This window comes from Malus sylvestris, chromosome 11, assembly GCF_916048215.2.
Source record: "Malus sylvestris chromosome 11, drMalSylv7.2, whole genome shotgun sequence".
NCBI lineage: Eukaryota > Viridiplantae > Streptophyta > Magnoliopsida > Rosales > Rosaceae > Malus > Malus sylvestris.
This window is the reverse complement of record NC_062270.1, coordinates 17,501,240-17,523,753: the sequence shown is the minus strand read 5'-3', so window position 1 is coordinate 17,523,753 and position 22,514 is coordinate 17,501,240. Positions and strand designations below refer to the sequence as shown.

Sequence of the window (22,514 nt, the reverse complement as noted above, 5' to 3'; positions counted from 1 at the left end):
AAATCCTCAGAAACCTCACGCTCTATATTCATCTTGTCACTAAATCTCTCACTTTCTTTCAACTTTTGTAGCCTTGCTGGGTTGATTCATTTGGTTGAAAGGATAAAGTTTTGTCTTTTACTTAGAATTATAGATGTTTGATTTGGTTAAAACGATAACAATGTCAAGTTAAAAAAATTAAAAAAAAAAAAACCGAACCAAACAGAAACCGCTCCAAAATTAATTGAATCGAAAGTAAACCGAGCCAAAACTAAACCGAGAAAAATCAAACTAATCCAAATCGAATAGTAAGTTGGGTTCGATTTTCTATCACGTCCATATTCGATTTTTTGAAAACTACCAAACTGATAAGTGAACAAGCTAAAGGTCGAGCGTCAGGCTGAGATATCTTATGGGAATTCTCTAAGACCCGGCCCTCTTACAAGGAAGATCCCTAATACCCCTTTCTAAGCAAAGACAAAACAAAAACTTGCTTTGTAGTTGAACATCGGAAAAGAAGAACCGATTGAACACCTTAACCTCTTTAACCTCTTTGAGGCCACCATAGCGTACTGGATGCATGTTGATGAAGAACAAGGTATTCTTTTTTCATCCACTACCCTTTTTGGTTGAACCCTTAATTAGTACTGCCATCTTCACCTCATGACTATAAATTCCTCCCATGAGCTGAGGAAACTCTTTCTTGCTCAACACATCTTCAAGACCACTCGCTTGCACTCTGCAAATGACATGTACATTATCCGCCTAAAGGCAGACAAGTCATTGCGTGAATATGCCGGTCGTTCCAGCCATAAGTAATTTTCCCTCAAGGCCTTCACAGCTGGTATACGTGACTGTTTCTTCAAGTACATGATCAAAGTCAACACTTAGAAGACTTACTTAGAGTTAACGATACAAGCTTACAACCATGCATATGTCGAAGCAAGAAAATATCAAGGGAACCCCTATGACTATCCCCCATATATAGGGCTAGTGGAGGTCACGTTCTACCAAGTGAGAGAGCTTCAACCTTTTAGACAGTTGTTGCATCTCCTCCTACCTTACCTAGCACTGTGCTAGGTTAACAGACCTATCAATCTTAGGGCAAGAGAAAAGTTTTCACCCTCAACAGTCTGATTTTAATAAGAGGGGATAATGTTTGTATCAAGACACCTAAGGTGAGCATGTCTTTAACTAGTATGATAATGGGTTAAGTCTCACTTTTTTAAAGTAGGGTACTGTGTATTGAAGAATGGCTACTTGGTGACAAAGACTCAAATGGATGAACTATTACAATTATTAGTGAGCATACACGCTACAAATGTTTTGACCTTCAGCCATTCGAGATTCTTTATAACACAAGTCATTCGAAAAATACTTAATGAAGAGGCAATCTTGAAAACTTCATCATCTAAGTCTTTTAATTTCCAAACGATGAAACACTTGGTCTAACTCTAAGCTAACTTTATACTCTAACTCAGAGCTTCAACATGTATACTTTAACACAAAGTAAATTAAACTAAGTCGTACAACCAGTATGATTGGTCAAGAAAGCAACATTCTGATGCATATTCATACCAACCAGGTAAGGAACAGTACAACTCGTACCTGTGGACTCCTAGTATTTACCAAACAATAAAAAGCCCTTAAGCCTTACAGCTTAAAAAGGGCATAAACAAGATTGACTCAATCCAATTAGAGGTGCACTTAAGCTTGACAAGTGTTATAATCAACAACTAAGTCTTATTACAAGCCAACACGGATTTCAACAGTGTGCGATGCTCCAACAAGCCAACAAGGGCTTCAGTGCATATGTAATGCTTCAACTTAATATTGTCTACAAGTCTCTTCGACAAGTCTGAAGTTTTACTAACCTAGAAAGCTACACATGATATTCAAAGGCCAAAATTTCTACACGATTATTTCCATCAACTTGCTAATCACAATAATGGTGGTCACTTGCCAAAACTCTTCCCCCTTTTGCATCTGCTCAAGACACTAAACAAATCTTTTAATCTGAAGCGCTCCAACAAGCTTCAACCACCATCAAGCTCTAGGACGAGTTCCAACCTTTATTAGGGTCTTGCAGGAGATGAAATGAAGAAAAATTAATTTATATGATCTTATGAGAGCTTCAGACCTTTTGCTCTTCAACAATGCAAACTCTTAAATCTGGTGTGGGTTCCGATGGAAGGTAAATCAATTTATATAGCTTATTGAGAGCTTTAAACAATGCATAAGCCCCCAACTCTTTAGTGACCTAGTTTGCAATTAGCAATATGAAGCATTATTAGACATATACTTTAACTATACAAGAAAGTTAAACATCATAGCTTCAAAAAATTATTGGGCTCCCAAGGGTATGGTTCGATTGAAGCTAATTTTGGGTTATTTGAAAGCCTCAAACATTTCTATCGAAATCTAGTTGGGTTCCCATGGATATGGTTCGAATGAAACTAATTTATAGGCTCTCTGAAATAAGCCTCAGGCACTTTATACTCTAACATTTACTAGGACTCCAAAGGCAAAAGCTTTAGACACTTTGAAGCTTCTCCATGCACTCTTGAAAAAAAAAAACATGAGCAAAGGAAGCCAACAACGGCTTTGGTGTGTATGATAGGACTACAATGGCAATAAATGGTTAGCTTCGCACACTAATGCTCACAAGTGTGCGAAACAAAATCATATTATGTAGTTTCTCCGAACCATGAACAACTAGAACAAGTAAACAAAACAAAAAGCTTTAAACATTGATGATCGCAAGTGTGCAAAGCAAAATCCATTTATGCTACCATTTCCTTGGTACGAATACAAGCTTCAAACGGCCTGCATAAAGGCGTTGGAGGGAAGCTCAACCCTTATAGCCTTTCAAATATTCAACATGAAGGACACAAAAATTTTCAAATTTAGTTTCAACTAATGAGCTTCAGCCAAGACAAACAAGTTTGAAGCTTCCCACACTTATGCAAGTATGAAGCTTCACACTTATGAAGGATGAAAGCTTTACATATCTTCAAAGGCTTAAAGCTTCACACATTTATTAAGGACGGAAGCTTCACACACCTATAAAGGCATGAAGCTTCACACTCGTATTAATGTTGGAAGCTTCAAATGCTAAGCTTTGCAATTACTAAACTCAACAAAGCATGAAGCACTAATGCTTAAGACATTGAGAGGCAAAATCCATTTATGTGGTTTCTCTTTTTAGGTCACTTAAGCTACAATAAAAAAAATTTCAACCACAAGCCTTCAACAAAAACCTTGTAGATTTAAAAATTATCCTTCAGCGACTCGGGAAGATAAGACACCTCATTTGGTAACCTTCCTTGCTCAGAAACTTGGGGGGACTCCCATTATATGCTACTACACTTCTACACTTGGTAGCTTCATGATTACTTAGTGACTTGGATTTTGTAAGTCCCCAACAGAGAAGCTTTTCATACCCAACAACTTGGGGGAGCATTGTTTGTACCATACTTCACCAACCCTGCAACTACCCAGCACTAGTCAACGAAATATCTTTAAAGACCTACTGAAGGGTTCGTGTTAAGACACCTATGCAAAGAACATGAGTTCCTCTTTAATCAAGAGACCAATCACAACGTACATGTGTCAACACCAAATTAAAACTTCTAAAGTCCCACATCGACCGCGAATGAAAACAAGGGACTTTCCTCAACTATAAAATAGATCATTTTTCCAACAATTGATCATCATATCATTATCTACTTAATTCATTGTTAGAACTCACTAGGTGATCGAAGCAACCTAGCAAGGACCACATCTTTACATTTTATTTTGTTCCAACGTCAAGCTATTTTTGTGCATCAACACAACTTATTTATTTAGTGGGAAGACTTTGTAACTGTCTAATAAAAAACATTCTTACAAGTTGATCAGTTCTTTCAAATTTCATTTATTTTACTTCGTATTAATAATGATGCAATATCATTGATGTCAATGCAAATTTCTGCTATCTTCAATCTTGATGAAAATGCACCTGCAAAACAATCAACACCTTTGATCAAAGACCTAAGCCTCATGCGCCCACGAGGTAAGGAGGGAGGTTAGGCCAATGGATCTCTGATGCCTAAGTTAGTTTCTTTAAGGAGAGTAAAGTGTTTACGGCTTTTTTAGGGTAGCAAAAGCTTATGAGATTTGGTAGAATATGGGGTATATATAGGGGAGAGGGCCAGCCATAGTGTTAAGGTTTTACCCTACACATGACAACATCCTATTGGCCAATTTTTAAGGAGAAATATTCTTAAGATATTAAATTGGAAATAATGTCTTGAGATAATGGAGTAATTATCCTTAATTGATTTAAATTCGGATTATTTACTTGATTAGAGTCAATCTTCAATTGGCAATGTATTAAAGACAGGATTTGGGTAATTAATCCTTATCTTTCATGCTTTGACTTTTCCTTGCCAAGGGCAGGTGAGCTATGGGTAGTCATATTCAGCTACTAAGACCTTCAGGGGTGTGAGCTATGGGTGGAAGTATCTGAGGAGCCTGCCCATTTATTGAGCGCAATCTTGTCTTTCTTGAGCAAAAATCCACGTGCCGCCTCTAGAATTTTTGGGATTATTTTAGGCTCCACAAATGCCCCTACACCTACTAGGCTGCATGTAGGAAAAAGGTAGTAGGTGTGAAAATCTCAAGCTACATGGATTTGTAGAGTTGTTTCCCAATTTGAACTTGATCTCTTTTCTTGAATTGGAGATAGACTTATTTTAGGAAAAGAAAACCAATGACCCCTAATACCTATTTAATTCTACCTTAAGCAGGGGATTAAATAAATTTGGAGAACAATCATCATCGCAACAAGGAAAAGACAAGCTAGAGAAATTTTTTTCTCCCCTCTCCCCTAGCTTTTTTCTTCTCTTGCCCTTGCAAAGAGCCGTCTCTCATTATTGTTCTTCTACTCCGTGCTGCACCAAGGTGAGAAAAATTTGGATCTTTTTTTTTTTGGGGAGTATTGGGACTTGAAAAATTGGCTCGGCAAGGGCCTGAGGACGTGTGAAACAGATGGCAAAGTGCCACGAGGCTGCTACTGGCATGACATAGAATCGGTTCAGCTTGGGCCGAGGTGCTAGTGGTGCGAGCTAGGCTTAGCGTGCGGCTTGCGTGGGCCAGGTGATGGCTAGGCACTGGCCAAGAGTGCAGGGGCGCAATGCTAGGCTCGGTCCCACTGGAATTCGGAAGAGAAAGGGAAAGACCGGTGTGGGCTGACTCTCTGGTGTTTGTGGTATGGGCCAAAAAGCCTTGGGCCCTTGTTGGGTTTACACGCGAAACATAAAGGGGGGAATGAGGCGTGGGCCTCATTCCGCGTTGGGCTGAAGCGGCTTAGGCCGCGTGTAGGAGAGATAGTGTGAGGGCTAGGCCTTCTTATGGCCTGGTCGTGTACGTGAGCTGGGCCTTGGGGACTGGCATTGGGCCATTGGGCTCTGTAGTAATTTGTGTTTTTTTTTCTCTTCTTGCGAGCTGCCTTCTAAATATTTTCGTTCGTAGTTTTTGCAGGGACTTTGAGATGTCTTCCTTCGATTGCAAAAGTGACAAATATCCTCCACCTTTGTATCATCAAGGTGGTTCTTCCGGCAAAGTGGGCTATTTCAAGGCTACACATGTCAAGATCAATTCCAACGAGCTATTCTGGGAGTTTCTTGAGACGTACAAGCATGCAATTCTGTCAGGGGTTCACGTGAAGCGGGTGAAGGATGATAACGGCCATGAACCATGCAAAGAGGGTGCCACTGCTAAGAAGTGGGCTATCAAATTCCATCTATATTACTTTGTGTTGGGATTTACTTTTCCCATGCCATGTCTTTTCTAGAAGGTGATATGCTCCATGAAATATGCATGCTCAGTGCTTCTTGAATACAATTCTTGCGATGGTGAGGTTCTCAAACTTGAGCAGGTTCTTTGACCTTGGCTTGACTATAAACGAGTTTTGGTACTTCTTTGAAATCGGCCACAAGGAAGACGTGGGGCAGCTGAGGTCTTGCCATAAACTGCTTGATGCTTCATGCAAAGGTGATCATAAGTGGACGAAGATACCTTGGAGGTTAGTGGAGAGTGTGAGTTTGACTCCTCCCCTAAGCTGTGCGTTCTAACTGTCTTTATTAGTGATAAGTGAATTGCTCCATTTCAGGCCTGCTTGAATTTTTGTTAAGCTGCTCCATGACTTTAGTTTACTGATCGTCCTTCTTACTTTGTGTAGATTCAGAATTTGGCTCAACTTCAAGAACTTCAGTGATATGAAGAAAATGCACATTGTTTTGGGCATTCCTGCTGAGTATAGTGTGTAAGATTCCACATTGCCCGAGGAAGAATGGGTGATGTGCCTTATGTGTACATGTTCACCTCTCTATAGTAATACACGTTTTGGGTGAAAGCCCAAGAACAAATCCGTGAGGGCGTGGCCCAAAACAGATAATATCTAGCTATGGCAGAGTCGGGATGTGACAATTTGGTATCAAACCCATTTCCCAGCCAGAAGTGTGCCGACGAGGACGTCGAGCCCCTAAGGGGGTGGATTGTAAGATTCCACATCGCCTGAGGGAGAGGAAGTGATATGCCTTATATGTACATGCCTACCTCCCTATAGTAAGACTCGTTTTGGGCGAAAGCCTAAGAACAAATATGTGAGGAAGCCCAAAGAGGGCAATATCTTACTATGCAGACTAGGATATGACATCGTGAGTGGCGCTGGCTGCTCAGTCCTCTTTGTCATAAGAAAGGCGAGCTGACTCTGAAGAAATAGATAAAGTGAATAAAGGATGACACGTTTACTCGTCTGATCGCTGCTGTAGTGCCTGCTGCAAATGACCTTGGAAAGAAGAAGTCTTCCTCACTTGCTTGTTAGCCTTCGAACGATAAGAAGCCAAGGACTTCTTCTATTTCTCACGGGGGTTAGTTTGGTACTAAGAAGCTTGTCATCGATCTGACTTCTCCTAAGGGGACAAAAAAGTCTGTTGAGTTTGAGCTTGTGAAACCTACTGCTCCGAAGGTAGCCATGTCCATTGCTGAGAGGATTACCCATAAAAAAGGTTCGATGGTGCTCCCGATGTCCGACTTTATACCGAAGCGTGCATTGGGAACTAAGTCTGGTTCGACCTCTGAAAGGCTTAGTTGCTTTGAAAAGATGGAAGGTGGATTCTGCCACCAAGGTAGCACCTGGGCCTATTCCTCATCCTATTATGACTAATTCATTTGTTGAGAATAGGAAATCTGCTCACACAGGCAGTTGTGAGAGATCCCTCGAGTCTGAGGCTGGAGAGTTTCTTGAGGTTTATATGCTGCTGAAGGCTGACCTGCTTGAGGATGTTGATGTATACGCCAAGGTCATTGACAGTGTTGGGAAAGTTGTCGTCCGCTCAAACTCTTTTATGAATCGTCTTACCTACTCACGGAAGTTCTCCCTAATTGCTACAATGCACAAGACTTTGATCTTGGCAGCTAAGCCTATACGCGTTGATCAGGATGCTATCAAGTGTGCTAAAAAGGTTGAAGTGGCGTTGACAACTCGACTGCTGAAAAGATCAAGAGGCTCGAATATGTACTCACCGTTTTGAAGGGGTCTAATGTCTTTGCCCCCACTTCTAGGCAGTTGGAAGAGGTCACACACATTTGAAGGTTAAGTTTAGTGCGACTTAGGAAATGTCGAAAGCTGCAGAGAATGAAGTCAGTCGTGTTTCTCTGATGGTCAAGGACCTAGAGCGTGTCAATTCGGATCTAAGATCTGCTTATTCTGCCAAGGACAATGAGTTTGTCTTCATGCATGCAAAAGTGTCTCGTCTCAAGGATGTTGCAAATAAGCTTGAGTTCAAGGAAATGGATCTGCAAGGTGCGTTGCCTGCTAGCGAGAACCTGAAAAAGGAACTGGATAAGCTACATGGTGCTCATATTGGGCTTATTGAGAAGAATGTGTAGCTGAAGAATGACAAAGGCGGTCACGAAGTGGCGCTTACTTCTTGTCAGGCCGATTTTCACAAGCTTGGCTATGTAGGCCGTCGAATTATGAGTTTTCCGAGAATGACTTCGAGACTTTCTTTATTTCTCCAGTTAATCTGCTTAATTTCTCTTTTGAGGTGGCCTTTAATTAAGCAGCTAAGGATGAGCTGATGGAAGCTTTGGTTGCTAAGAATGATGCAGCTACTGAAGGTGTGGCAGTTGAGGGACTAATGGTTGCGTAAGCTGCCGATGAGTATTCTTTTGGCTTAGACTTAGGAATTTTCTTCTTTTCCTTGTTTTTTTTTTTTTTTTTTTGCTTTATTTGAACTTTGTTGGCCTTTGAGCTGGTTTATCAATTTGCTAGAAATTTAATAAATAGATTTCCTTGCTCTACTTCATCCTTCTATTTCGCCATGTCTTTTGCAAAACTTTACCATATGACGGGCGACTAGGTGAGCTGCTTCAATGAAGCAGTCGATCCCACGTCGTCACTTATGTTTTAGTTTTGACTTTGATGCTCAAGGAGCTTTACCCACAAGAGGAAAAAATGCAAGATTTCTAACTTATAAAGTTGACGGCCAAACTCATAGCCTCTGAAGGAAGCAGGTGAGATCACATAGCTGCTATAGTCGTGAATGTCAGCGTTAGTGGCTACACGAGCCTTGGCCTTTCTAGGGCATATTGTGAAGTTTTTAACTTATAGATTAAGTGGTCGGACACTTGCTTCTCGTAGAAAGCATTAGAAATCCGCATAGCCACTATAGTCGTACTTTGGCTTTAGTGGCTGCACGAGCCTTAGTCCTCTCGGGGCATGTTGCAAAGTTTTTAACTTATAAAGCCGGCGGCCTAACATTTGCTTCTTGTAGAAAGCAGAGGAAATCTGTGTAGCTACAATAGTCGTACTTCGACTTTAGCAGTTGCACGAGCCTTGGCCTTCTCGAGGCATGTTGCGAAGTTTTTAACTTATAAATCCGGCAGCTAGAAACTTGCTTCTCATAGAAAACAGAGGAAATCCATGTAGCCATTATAGTCATACTTCGGCTTTAGCAGTTGCACGAGCCTTGGCTTTCCCAGGGCATGTTGTGAAGTTTTTAACTTATAGAGTCAACGACTGGACACTTGCTTCTTGTAGAAAGTAGAGGAAATTTGCGTAACTATTATAGTCGTACTTCGTCTTTAGCTCCTCCAATACATAAATCATAGATCGACGGTCGGAAGCACTACTTTTAAATAAGCAGAGAAGTCCGCGTAGTCATATTAGCTATAAGTTTTGGCTAACAGATTACCTAGGGCTGCCTGCCTGTTGGGTCATTGGCCAAACGTCTTACTTACAAAAGTAAATGACCCATGTGACCACTTTAGGTTGAGAGGATCTTCAAACAAGCATGTCGTTTGAAGATCCTCTACTATACTTTCTCAACGCTACTATACGTGATCACATATGCTTGTTGGTGCTTGTTGGAACAGCATGCTACTATATGTTGGGTTGCCTGCCTCTTGTTATAGCTAGAGAGGAGCCACTACTGATAGGCCGCAATGTGGGTGATAACCTTTTCGTATTATTCATCTTCCAAGTCTAAATTAGTGGCCATCTCATTCTCTTTCTGCTCAAATTCAGCAATACAGTGTTAATGCTTGGCACCACGATGTTAAGAGGGATGATCGACTCAAAGCCATAAGCTAGGGATAATGGAGTTTCGTTGGTTACTCGTCTCTTTGTGGTACGATATGCCCAGAAAACACTAGGGAGCTCGTCTAGCCATTTGCCCTTCTTGTCTGATAGGGACTTCTTGAGGCAGTCGATGATGGTCTTGTTGGACGCCTCGACCTACCCATTACCCTGTGGATACCGGATTGTGGACATGTGCTACTTAATGCCATATTTTTTGAAAAACTTCGCCAAGTCTTTGCCCACGAACTGCGGACAATTGTATATGACAATGGAGTGAATGATGCAAAAGCAACAGATGATGTTCTTCCATATGAAGTGCTATATGTCCGTCTGGGTAGTTGTGGTCATGGGTTCAGCTTTAACCCATTTTGTGAAGTAATCAGTTTCAACCCATTTTGTGATCATCATGCCTTTACCCTCAGTGGTAGGTAACATTGGTCCTACTAGGTTAATCGTCCACTACATGAATGACCAAGGGCTTATTTGCAGATGGAGTTCACTGGCAGATAGTGCGAGCACAGGCTTGAAGCGCTGACAATTGTCACACCTTTGTACATACTCATTGGCGTCTTAATGCAAGGTAGGCCAGTAGTAGCCGGCGTTAAGAGCTTTTTGTGCCAAAGAATGGCCTCCAGAGTGATTTCCACAGACACATTCATGGATTGAGCTAAGAATCTTTAGGTTGTCGAGAAAAATCTTCAAACAAACATGCCGTTCCACATATAGTAGCGTGCTACCTTCATCTGAAGCTTCCTGGACTCTGGTCTGTCTTTAAGGAGCTTTCTGTTGACTATGTAATCGATGATGGGATCTTGTCAGCTTTGAGTGGTGTTGATCTGGGCCACCTCGACTGCTGGTTCTTCATCTATGCTCGGTTTTTCCAAGTACTCGACTAGGATGGAACGCCTGAGCTAATGGTCTTAAGCAGAGCCTAGGCCTGCTAGGGCGTCTGCGTGGGCATTTTCTGCTCATGGAATCTGAGTGAGTGTGTACATATGAAACTCGCTAGCTGTTCTCGTACTTTGTCAAGGTATCGGGCCATCCTTGGGTGCTTTTCTATGTACTCCCTTAAGGTTTGGTTAGTTCAGCTGGGAATCGAAATAGATTGCGAGCTTCTTCACCGCTAGGTCGTTTTCCAATCGGAGACCTACTAATAGGGCTTCATACTCTGCTTCATTGTTTGATGTCTTGAAGCTTAGAGTGCTCCCCTGCTCAAGTATCGAACCGTTCGGGGTAGTAAAGACTAGGCCTATTCCCGATCCTTGGTAGTTAGATGATCCGTCAACGTGCAAACACCAGAAATCTCTTGCAGGTGGAACTGGTATAGTTACGGTGTGCTCAGCTGCCTCTATGGCACTTTTGGGCTGAGTTGTTGCTTCTTTCAGGCTTGGGGTGAATTCTGCTACGACGTCCACCAATGTCTGAGCCTTTATTGCTGTGCGGGGTTGGTATGCTAAGCCGTATTGGCTGAGTTCCAACACCCATTTCATCACTCGTTGAGAAACGTCTAAACTATGCAAAATTGATCGTAGTGGGTATTAGGTCATGACGATGACCGGATGCCCTTGAAAGTAAGGTCTAAGTTTCCGAGCTGCAACAACTAGCGCTAAAATTAGCTTTTCAATCTTCAGGTATCTAGTTTCCACATCGAGGAGAGCTTTAGATGTATAGAATACAGGCAGTTGGGTCCCCAGCTCTTCTTGTATGAGGGTAGAGATCATTGCTACTTCTGATACTGCCAAATAGATGTACAGGTTCACTTCAGGCTTAGTAGTTGAGGTGACGTCAGGTACAGCCTCAAGTCCTGAAATGCTTTCTTGCACTCGTCGTCCTATTTGTCCTTCTACTCTTTCTTGATTACCTTGAAAAAGAGCTTACATCGGTCGGTGGATCGCAAGAGGAAACGATTGAGTGCAGCTGCTCGTCTAGTCAGACTTTAGATTTCCTTCAGAGTTGTGGGAGACTTCATGTCCAGGATCACACTGATCTGCCTTGGATGAGCCTCGATTCCTCTCTAGGTTACAAGGTACCCTAAGAATCGGCCTGATGAGACGCCAAAAGTGCACTTGGCTAGGTTGAGCTTCATTTTGAACTCTCAGAAGATGTCAAAAGTCTCTACCAAGTTATGGGTGTGGTTTGATCGCTGCTTACCTTTCACCATGATGTCGTCGACATAGACTTCCATGCTTACTCTGATCTGCTTATTGAACATCGTGTTTACGAGCTGCTGGTAGGTTACTCATGCGTTCTTGAGGCCAAAGAGCATGACTTTGTAGCAGTATGTGCCTCGCTCAATCATAAATGCAGTTTTCTCCTTGACAGGCTCATGCATGGAAATCTGATTCTAGCCTGAGTATGCGACCAATAAGCTGAGCAGCTGGTTCCCAAATGTTGAGTTAATGAGCAGGTCGATTTGAGGAACCAGGTAGTTATCTTTAGGGCATGCTTTTTTAAGGTCGATGTAATCCACGCATACTCTACATTTACCCTTGTCTTTTTTCTTCACCAACACAACATTGGCCAACCATACTGAGTACGCCACTTCCTTAATGAATCTGGCCTTTAGTAACTTCTCGATCTTTGCCTCAATAATCACTACTCACTCGGGTGTGAAATGTCACATTTTCTGGATCACAGGTTTGGTTGCAGGACTGACGTGCAGCTTGTGACAAGCTATCATTGGATCAATATCAGGCATGTAAGAGGGTGACCATGCGAAAACGTTCGCCCATGCTTGCTATATGAATTTTATACTTTATTTATATTCATTATTAATTTCTATTTCTTTAGCTTGGGGGAAGCTCCTAATGGAAAGAGTACTATCATTTAAGCAGGGTGACATATTGCCATTGACCTCAGACCTCACAAAGGTGGATGCTCCTGTAGGTAGGAGCTACTTCACTTTCGGTATTTGGCGCTCCCTTCGAACTGACGATTTTCCCTAAGGAAAATTGTGAGTTCTTCCTTTTCCATAAGGCTTAGATATGAGCCAATCCTAGCCGTCATCTCCAGTTGGTAAGGGTCAAGAATGATGTTCTCGATGTCCTTTTCAGGTTTTCATCCTGATTCCTCTATCAGGGCATTGTCGACCTTGACCTGCTTGCTGTGATTGCTATTTGGTGGAGGTAGAATCATTTTTCTACACCTCATCTTCTCCGACTCCTTGAGAACTTTTACTGTGCATCACCAAAACATGGCCTAGCCTTTGATCTCTCTGACTGCTCATCCTGAGGTGTAAAATCAGATCTTCTGATACTCGATCGAAGTCACAGCTCCAATCTTCACTAGCCAAAGTCGGTCCAATATCCCGTTATGGGAAGATGGGTTTTTAACGATCATAAAGGTCTGCGATAAGATTATTGGAGGGCTGGTTATGTCGAGCGTGATTGTGCTAATGGCAGTTGAGGTGACTAACAATTGTAAGATATTAACTGACTGACAATTGTAGGATATTAACTGAGTTGGCGTTGTCCACCATAATTCTATCAACGATGGCGTGGCCCAGTTGAACAGAAATCACCAAGGCATCATCATAGGGAAAGTCTAGTCCTTCCGCGTCCTACTCGGTGAAGCCGACGATTGGTCCAGGTACAATATCTATGGCTTGAACCTGAAAGATAGATCTCGCCTATTGGATCTTCCTCTTCTTGGAACTGTTGGTGGCCCCCAGATGTTAGGATTCGGCAAAGATTCTGTTGATTCGAATCGTCTTGGTTGGGGGTTTGGCATCAGCGTCTGCTTCTTGCCTTGGCCGGGCAGCTAGCCTGTCGACATACTGGTTGCACTTTCCCTTTTTCACAAGCTTCTTAAGGTACTGCATCCATGTGGTGTACTCATTGGTTACGTGCCTCGGACCTCTGTGGAATGCGCAATACTTCGTCTAGTCCATCTTGGAGGTGTCCCCCCTCATGGGTGGCGGCATCTTGAACCATAGCTTATCCTTGAAGTCGCGAATGATCTAGTTGATTAGGACTGAGAACTTGGTGTATGTCTTAGGCGTCGTGCCTCCCTTCATCGAGGATCGGTCCCTTAGTCTGCTTCCTGGCTTATTCTTGTCGGTTCTACGTCTTTGCACGGCTGCTCATGTGGCTTCTGGGAGCGCTTGGCTTCATCCTAGAATGAGTGTTTTTTTACCAAAGCATAAGAGTCTGCCAGGGTCAGGACTAGCTATCCGAAAAGTGGGTGATCTGTTGGAAGCCCCTTCTAGAAGGTTGAGCACGCAATGCTATCATCGCATCCAACGATCTTCGCCTGCTCCACCTTGAACCTCTTAACATATGTGCAGAGTTACTCCTTTGGGTCATTCTTCATGTTGAATAGGTGGTCAGACTTCTTCTTAATTGAGCGGTAGGACAAATATTCTTTAGTTAAAACCAAGGAAAGTTCACTGAAGTTCTGGATTGAACGTGGCGGCAAGGTGTGGAACCAGTCTTTAGCCTTGGAGCATCGTGGCAAAGATTTTGCACATAAGAGTGTTATTGTTGGCGTAGAGGGTCATGGAAATTCGGTAATGCATCAAGTGCCTGTCTAAATCTTTATCTCTTTTGAACAAGGTGAAATGCAGCTGGCTAAACTTTTACGGTGGCTCTGTCTACTCAATCTTGTCTATAAACGGTGACCTGCTTAGGTTGGCCACGTCTCTACAAAGGGCATCATCGGTAATATCAATGCACTAGAATCCGCGCAACTACTCTGCTACGAGCCTTTGTACTTTCTCCTAGATTTGTGCCTAGTAAGGCAGTGAAGCCTCCAGCTACCCCCGGTGCTGACCTATTGGTCCATGTTGCTCTACGGCATGTCCTGCTCGTCTATGCTGCTGTTACGATACACGTGGTTAGTTCAGTGTTGCTCACCGTCATGCTTGGTGGGGGCTGCCAGTGGAACTTGAGCTGGACTGCTCTCGTGCTGTCCTCGGTTCGCCATATGGTTACTTACTCTAGTGCCTCGCAAAAGGATCTCCTTGTGGGCCTAGCCTCAAGTGGACGATTAGCTAGGAATATCCTGAGTGCTCGTTGGAGTGTGGACCCAACCTTGAATGCACACTGACTCGTGAGCCAAGTCAGGAAAGAATGCTTCTCTATGCATCTAGGCAGGAGAAAACATTTTCCGGAGGTTCCAAACTAGAGTGCACACTTCTCGAACACACGATTCGTGACGGGCTGAGCGGCTCTTTACCGGGACGTCACTTGAATGAGTCACGTTATTCCACCCTTATCCTGCTTCAGGACACCTCGTCTAAGGCACGCTGTGTCTCGATGCGCTCAAGGAGTTAGCTCGCCAAGGTGGTTTGCTGCGTGAGGGCACTTGTTAGATTAATGACCTGTTAGGGAGGTCATGCCCGCCATTTGGATTGGAAGAGTTTGGATGATAGGTGTCTCCATGCGTGGTGGAAGTATAGTGGACTGCAGGTACAAAGCCTGAGCCCAAAGCAAGCATTCCTGCAGAAAAGTGGGGTGAAAATAACCCTAAGTCCATCGTGGGACCGGTGGTTGAAATCTAGATCGATAGAGGTGGCCTCGGATTGGAATGTACCGTGGGTTGGGTCGTCAGAGCGGGTTGCAGAGCGAGCCAACCCGGTTAGGTAGTCGGTCCGTGAGTGTGGATGTGCTAAGCTCGCACATGTGGTGGTTGGCATTGGGTTTGCACTGTGCCCTGGGCTAGCGTTGGCTCTTCACGAGCTTAGGCTCGGTTAGCAGCCAAGTGGGCTCGAGTTGCCTCAGTAGTGAGTTGGGCCTGGGTTGCATTTATAGTAAGTTGGGCTCAGCGTTGGGCTTAGGTTGTGATGGTTGGGCTCTAATTGTTGCGGCTTAGGTTGCTGCAACTTGGGCTACCTGGCTGGTGGCTTGAGCTGATGCAACTTGGGCTTCCTGGGCTTGGCTTGCGGCTTACGGGTTCTGGGCCTCCTACCTAGGGTTTTGAGGGCTACGACGTTGCAAGGGTAGTGACGCTTGCATCTGGGCCGTAGCCTGGTGGCCCTGCCGTGCTGCCAGGTCACGGTGGCGGTGGTGGGGTTGCTTCGACAGTTGCGTAGAGCCTTGAGGATCGCCGTCTCGGGGCTATGTCCTCATCTCCACTTTCTGGTCCAAATCCTTGTATGTACAGAGTTCCGTTTGTCGTGGTTTCTGAATTTCCCACCATTGTATCCTTTCTCCAATGATTGATCAATAAACTTTTGTAGGAAAAATTAATTGTTACGACGTGTGAGAAATTCAACGTAACAGAAAATTCAAAAAACCAAATGCAAGAGGCTTCTTCGAGTATTTGAATCAGCTTTCAATAAAAGCACCAATTTGTCGATGAAAATTTTTGCCATCTTCAGTCTTGACGAAAATGCACCTGCAAAAATCAACACCTTTGATCAAAGACCTAAGTTTCACGTGCCCACAAGGTGCGGGGGGTTTAGGCCAATGGATCTTCAATGCCTAAGTCAATTTCTCTAAACGGAGTAAAGTGTTTAGGGCTTTTTTAGGGTAAATTTGGTAGAATATGGGGTATATATAGGGGAGAGGGCTGGCCATAGTGTTAGGGTTTTACCCTACACATGGCGGCATCATATTGGCCAATGTTTATGGAGAAATATTCTCAAGATATTAAATAGGAAATAGTATTTTGAGATAATGGAGTAATTAACCCTAACTGATTTAAATTGGGATTACTTACTTGATTGGAGTCAATCTTCAATTGGGAATGTATTAAAGATAGGATTTGGGTAATTAATCCATATCTTTAATGTTTTGACTTTTCCTTGTCAAGGGCAGGTGAGCTGTGGTCAGTTGTATTCAGCTACTAAGACCTTCAGGGGTGTGAGCTGCGCGTGGAAGTGTCTGAGGAGTCTGCCCATTTATTGAGGGCAATCTTGTCTTTCTTGAGCAAAAATCCACGTATCGTCTCTAGAATGTTTGGGATTATTTTAGGCTCCACAATTGACATACCCTCAATATAATAATATTGTGCTAAGAATGTCTAACAAAGTCCTGCTATAAGTGTGACCATAGAAAACTTGCAAAACCTAACGAAAGGAAATACAAATGGTTGGTATGGTGGTACCCCAAAGGCCATTGCTTCCTCATTGAGAAAGTGCACTACTTTATTTATTCGGCTTTTTACTCGTTTGGAATTCGACAAGGAAACGTTGATCCAAGAAAGTGCTAAATTATAGTGTCAAAATGCCAAACACGTTGACAGTTAAACTACTCCTAGGTCGCACGAACACTCCAAAATTCCGAAGTATCTGAGTATCTGACACTCCACCACGCTGACACACCTCAAATGCGTCCAGGACATGGGTTGGACACGATCAAGTCACTGTTAAGACACGGTCAAAATACGACCGGGACATTTTTTTTAATATAAAAAAAAATTTTGGGGCAGTTTTATAAATATCAAACCTTCTAAAGCCTAAAATTTCCCGACCCCTTAACTTCAATTCTATTTCAGCCCTTCTCTCCATTCCTTCGCGGCGTCTCTACTCCCAAGTCCTAAATCCAATCCTATTCAGTCTTCTCTCAAGTCATCTATTCGGTCCTCTTTCTCTCGAAATCACAAACCTTTCTTGATGAACCGAAACTAGAGACAGTGGGGAACATAAGTACTTTGTTATATATTATGCATTCGAATTCGAAGTATTGTTTTTACGTATGTAATTTTTTTTTTTATTTAATCGTCGTGTCCTAGCTGTGTCAGTATCTTTCCTTTTAAATTTTTTATGTCACCATATCGTCGTATCCCTGTCATTGTACCCGTGTCCGTGTTCATGTCCTTGCGACCTAGCTTTGTGGGGCTTGGTTGAGCTGAGTGTGTGAACATTTCCTCCACCTCCACATGTACTGAACTTAAAAGTGCGCCGAGTGTTGAGAAGAGAAATGTGTTGACATAGTAGCTTAAGAAAATCAGAAAGGCATCACTGCCGTCCACGTATAATTAAAGTATTGCCAAAACAGTTTATTTGAGTAAGTTTGACTATTTAAGCTTAATAGTCAAGTCAAGTAAAGACAACCAAAATAGAGCTGTCAACTAGCCGTACGTTGTTATCACTTGTGTCATCAAAATTGCGATAAGATGATAACGGTATAATTAAATCCCTAATTAATACGGTCTCAAGTCTCAAGTCTCAATCGTATTTCTAATGAATATTATTATAAGGTACCTAAAATCTTAATGTATTAGGCAAATTTAGGTTATTGGCCAGAACTAGTTAATACCAAACATTTCCCTGCTACTGGTCTACTAATAATTTCTCTTTCATTTTCTAATGAAGACTGAGTTCAAATCTTATAAAGAAGAATTGTTAACCATAATTAAGAATCGTTAGTTCGTTAATAACTCAGTCTTCGCTTGCACCCTTAATTTTGCATTCGTATTTAGTACCTTAATTTTGCATACTTGATTTTTTTGGTGAAATTGCAAGTCATCTCTACTGATGAAAACACACGGTAACTAGGATCCATTATGAAAACACACTTCATTGACGCAAAAGAAAATTAAAGAATACTACATATTTTCAAAGACGACGTATATATAATGAAAAGAGTCTTAGCAAAGATAAATAATCATAAATCTTCGGCTACCAAGTATCAACAAAAAAAATAAAAACAAGACTCTAGTACATAGGTATCTCACTTTTTGTAGTTGAAACCAAACACAAAACTAGAACATACCCACAACTATTAATAATTAACATGCTACGTAAATAATTTAGAAATAATTGTCAAAGAAGTAAAAAAGAATAGATGAAACCAAAAACTCCCCCAATCCCCACCAAAAACATTACAATAATCAACCAACCTAAATAAAAAGGAAACCAAGAGAAACAGATTACATTTCATTCTTAAATCTTAGGAGGACTCAGGCTATTTAATTCTTAAACCCTAAAATAGATAAATAAAATGAAAGAAAAGAAGGTATGAAACACGCTTGTGTTCCAAGTTCCAAGTATTAAATGACATAAATCTAGTTAATCAAGGAGGAGGTTTGCCCGTACCTTCACTGCAACTAGTTTAATTATTGTTTAACTAATTAATTAATAATTAAGATTCATAAACCTTGAAACGTTGTTTGACCATTCAGCTTTGGTTTACTCCCCTCAGTCTCCTCACTATAAAACCCGCCCCTCCACACCCTTCCTTGTCACCACTCAACACAACTCAAGAAAACCTCAACTCATCGTTGTTTATTTCACAATGAGTTTCTCTGCTGCTTCAACCACACCGGCCGCCGATAAGGGCGACGGAGCTTCAATCTCCGCCATCCATCACGACATCATCACGGCCCACATCCTCACCCGCCTCAACGGCCAGACCTTGGCCGCTGTGGCCTGCGCATCGTCCGAACTACGCGCTTTCTCAGCCGAAGAAAAACTCTGGCGGGACATCAGCACCGCCATGTGGCCTTCAACCACAGATTCACGTGTTAACGACCTCATTTCCACTTTCCCAGCCGGTCACCGCTCTTTCTTCTCCGACTCTTTCCCGCTCCTCGACTACTCCCCCTCCCAATTCGCTCTGAGCCCTTCGTCTCGCACCGCGGAGTTAATCTCGGCCGTCGATATTTTCTACAAAGGCCAGCTCATTTTCTCTAAGGTTCAGGAATCAGAGACCGAATCCGGGTGGTTCCTATGCTCGCCCTTCCGGGTGGACTTGCTTGACCCGAAAGAAACCTTTCCGACACCAATCCGACATGTCGGAGAAGGCCAAAAGTCATTGAAGCACTTGGAGGAGAACTTGAGCTTGAGCTGGATCGTGATCGATCCAACCCGGAAACGGGCGGCGAATTTGTCGAGCCGGAGGCCGGTGACGGTGCAGCAGCACTGGCTGACGGGGGAAATACAGCTGCGGTTCACGACGATATTGGCGGGGGAGAAGAAGGGTGAGTATGTGCAGTGCGGTACGGTGGTCACGTGCAAGGGGACCGAAGGTGGGGAGCTGCACGTGAGGGAGGTGAGCATGCATGTGGAGGCCATGGAGGAGAATCATTTGAACGGGAGGGAGAGCTTGGTAATATTGCAGAGGGCGATCGAAGGAGGGAAGAGGAGGAAGGAGATAAACGGGAAGGCAAGGTTGGAGGAGTACTTGGAGATCAAGAGAGAGAGGAGGAAGAGAAACGAGAGGAGAGAGAAGGCTTTCGACATGATCTGCATTGCTGCTGGGGTTACTATTTTCATGGCGTTTTGGTCATTCGTCTTGTTCAGATAGTCTAAGAGATGATGATGATGATGATGATGATGATGATGATGATGATGATGAACCCAGAAAAGGAAGCAGTTGGGTTTAGTTAATTTACAGTTAATTACATAGTTTAATTAATTATTTATACCAACATGTATAGAAAGGTTCGTAAAATGGAAGCAAAATGGGATTTCGATTATAATCATTTGTTTATTTATATGATCGCATATGTGATTATGTAGTGTAGCTCTTTATACCCCCATTAAATTGGTTCAAATTAGGTGTATATGGAAGATGCATGTATCCCATTTTCTGTTCTAAATCTTGTACGTACGTACTATTGTTCGAAAATATTGTACGTACTAATTGGTTAATATAGTGTTAATCGAAAAAGGTTGAGGTTCTACCATAAACTCATTTGGTAATATGTGGAGTAACCTAATTTATTTATAAGTCATTATAAGCCATGTAAGGTTCATCTCCTATCAATGTAAGATTCATTCTCAACATGCTCTCTCATGTATGAAAACTTTTTAAGCGTAGCATTTTGACAACACAAATTGAGTGAGGAGGAGCACATGTAGTCATTGGACTTCATACGTGAGACAAGAACCATAAAGAACGTTGAGGTTCCACCACAAAAACATAACAAATAACCAAACTTACTTATAATCCATACAAGGTACCTCTTCCTACCAATATGAAATTCATTATCAAAGTTAATCTCTCACTTGGGTCACTTCACAACAAAATCTAATAATACGAACCGTATTATTTCAAAGATCATCATTTGAAATCCTTCCGAAAAATTAGTGAATATCCATGCAGCGATGGTCTGAGGGTGTTGGATCCTTTCAATCTATCTTGATATATGAAATCGCAACTGATTTTCTTCAGTTTAATTTATTAAGAATGAAAAATGTCTTTTTGTAACAACCAACAATTGATTGATTAGGTTGTGAGTATTGAGATTAGTATATGTGGAGGTGGAGGCAAAAATGCCTTTTTTTAACAACCAACCATTAATTAAAAGATTAATAACAGCAGTGTTTGCCATATGTATTAATTTCTTAAGATATGATAAGGACTTTTGTCTTCTAAATTTTTCTCACAAAAGAAGGGCGAGTGCATCATTAGTGGATTACCCTGGTGGTTATTTAGAATCTTTCTCGCCACTTATTATTTCTAGTTAGTGGTATTCCTTTTTATTTGTAGCTGATAAGTTTTAGGTTTGATTCTTATCAAAAGTGAATTTGAACCACATTATTACTAGTCTATTGTAAAGCTAAGCTTACCCCTCACCTTAGTATAGGTAATATCTTTTGTTAAAAAAAAAATGATCTTTATCTTTAATTTATTGCGTTTGATGGTTTAAATCTTTCCTTCTCCTGTTTAAATTAATGTAAAATAATCGTTATTATAGCACTCTAAGGCCCTGTTTGTTTGTTAGGACTTAGCTATTGTCCTAATCCCTTGTTTAACCTGGTTCAAGGATTAATTTTAATGAGAATAAGGAATTCACTCTCACTAAAGGCTAATACCGTCCAAAGCTCGGTATTAGCAATCCTTAGCAATCCCGTGCCTCCTCATCTGTGGTGACCCAGCTAGCCCACCATCACCACAACCTCTCCCTCCAACTCTCCTTCCCCTCCCAATTCCTTCTCCCCATACCTCACTGGAACCTTGTGCACTCCCACTATCTTGCCGTCGCACCCTCCCCTCCTCTTTTTCTCAATGGTGGCGGTGAACTGTGAGAGATCAAATCAGAAACAAATCTTCAATAATAGCAATTGGATCAGGATCGAAGTCGGAGGCGGAGTCGGAGAGTTTGAGGAAGCAGATTTAGCAATCAAATATAGGTATTTGTTTTGGAAATTTTTCTTAGAGTGTCTGCAATCAAGCAACCCAGTTGATGCAAATTTGAAGCTCTATGTGAGAGAAGATATGGGCAAGGATAACGATGATGGCTTATGATAAGGTTTTTTATATAGTTTTTGTTTTTTCAAAGGCAAAACTAAATTTAAAAAATGGCAAAAAAGAAATATTGGTTTCAAAATTTATTAGTTTATGGCTTAGTTCGATACTGCATCAAACGCTTCATAATTCTTATCTAGCTTAATCCAAGCCAAGTTAGTACATCCAACTTAATTCCATAAACTAGTCTAATCCGAAATAATCCGATACATCAAACACACTTTAAAAATCTAATAACAACTCCATGTTGTTATGAGTATCACTAATATTATATCACTTTCAAAGTAAAATAATACGTGGTAATGACTCTGAAACCAGTCCTGATTTTTAGCGAATATGATGAATAAGATGCCAAACTTATACTGAAAAAAAACCAATAGGATAGTGCAAGAAATAAGGAACATGAATTTTAAAAGTTATTATTTATTGTTCTTCTCACTGCAGTCATTTCATTAGAGTCAAATTCTTTGGGCAAGCTCAATCAAATTTACATGTTTTCTATAGCTTTGCTGGACTGATCAGTCAACACGCACGTTCAGAGTGTGCACAAGACCATTGTTTTTTAAGATAATGTAAAAGTTTTACAAATGGTGACCGAGTGACTATAAATCAACTATATTTTTCTTGTGAATGCTAACATATAGCAACCTGCAACCGAACTTGATCGAGTGAGTAGAATAAATTTAGCTGTGGTATGTCGATGCGTTCCTGACTTTTGTATTTTGGCGATTACGATTGAGCCCCCCGTCTGCAAATTCAAATGTTGTGAG

The 22,514-nt window shown here is 41.8% G+C and overlaps 1 protein-coding gene across 1 annotated transcript; it reads left to right on the top strand.

Annotated features, from left to right (window-relative positions):
• Positions 1-18,728: 18,728 nt before the first annotated feature.
• Positions 18,729-19,972, top strand: LOC126588393 (F-box protein At2g27310-like). The gene has a single exon (XM_050253479.1). The coding sequence runs from the start codon at positions 18,787-18,789 to the stop codon at positions 19,795-19,797; it is 1,011 nt and encodes a 336-aa protein (XP_050109436.1). The 5' UTR covers positions 18,729-18,786; the 3' UTR covers positions 19,798-19,972.
• The last annotated feature ends 2,542 nt before the right edge of the window (positions 19,973-22,514 follow it).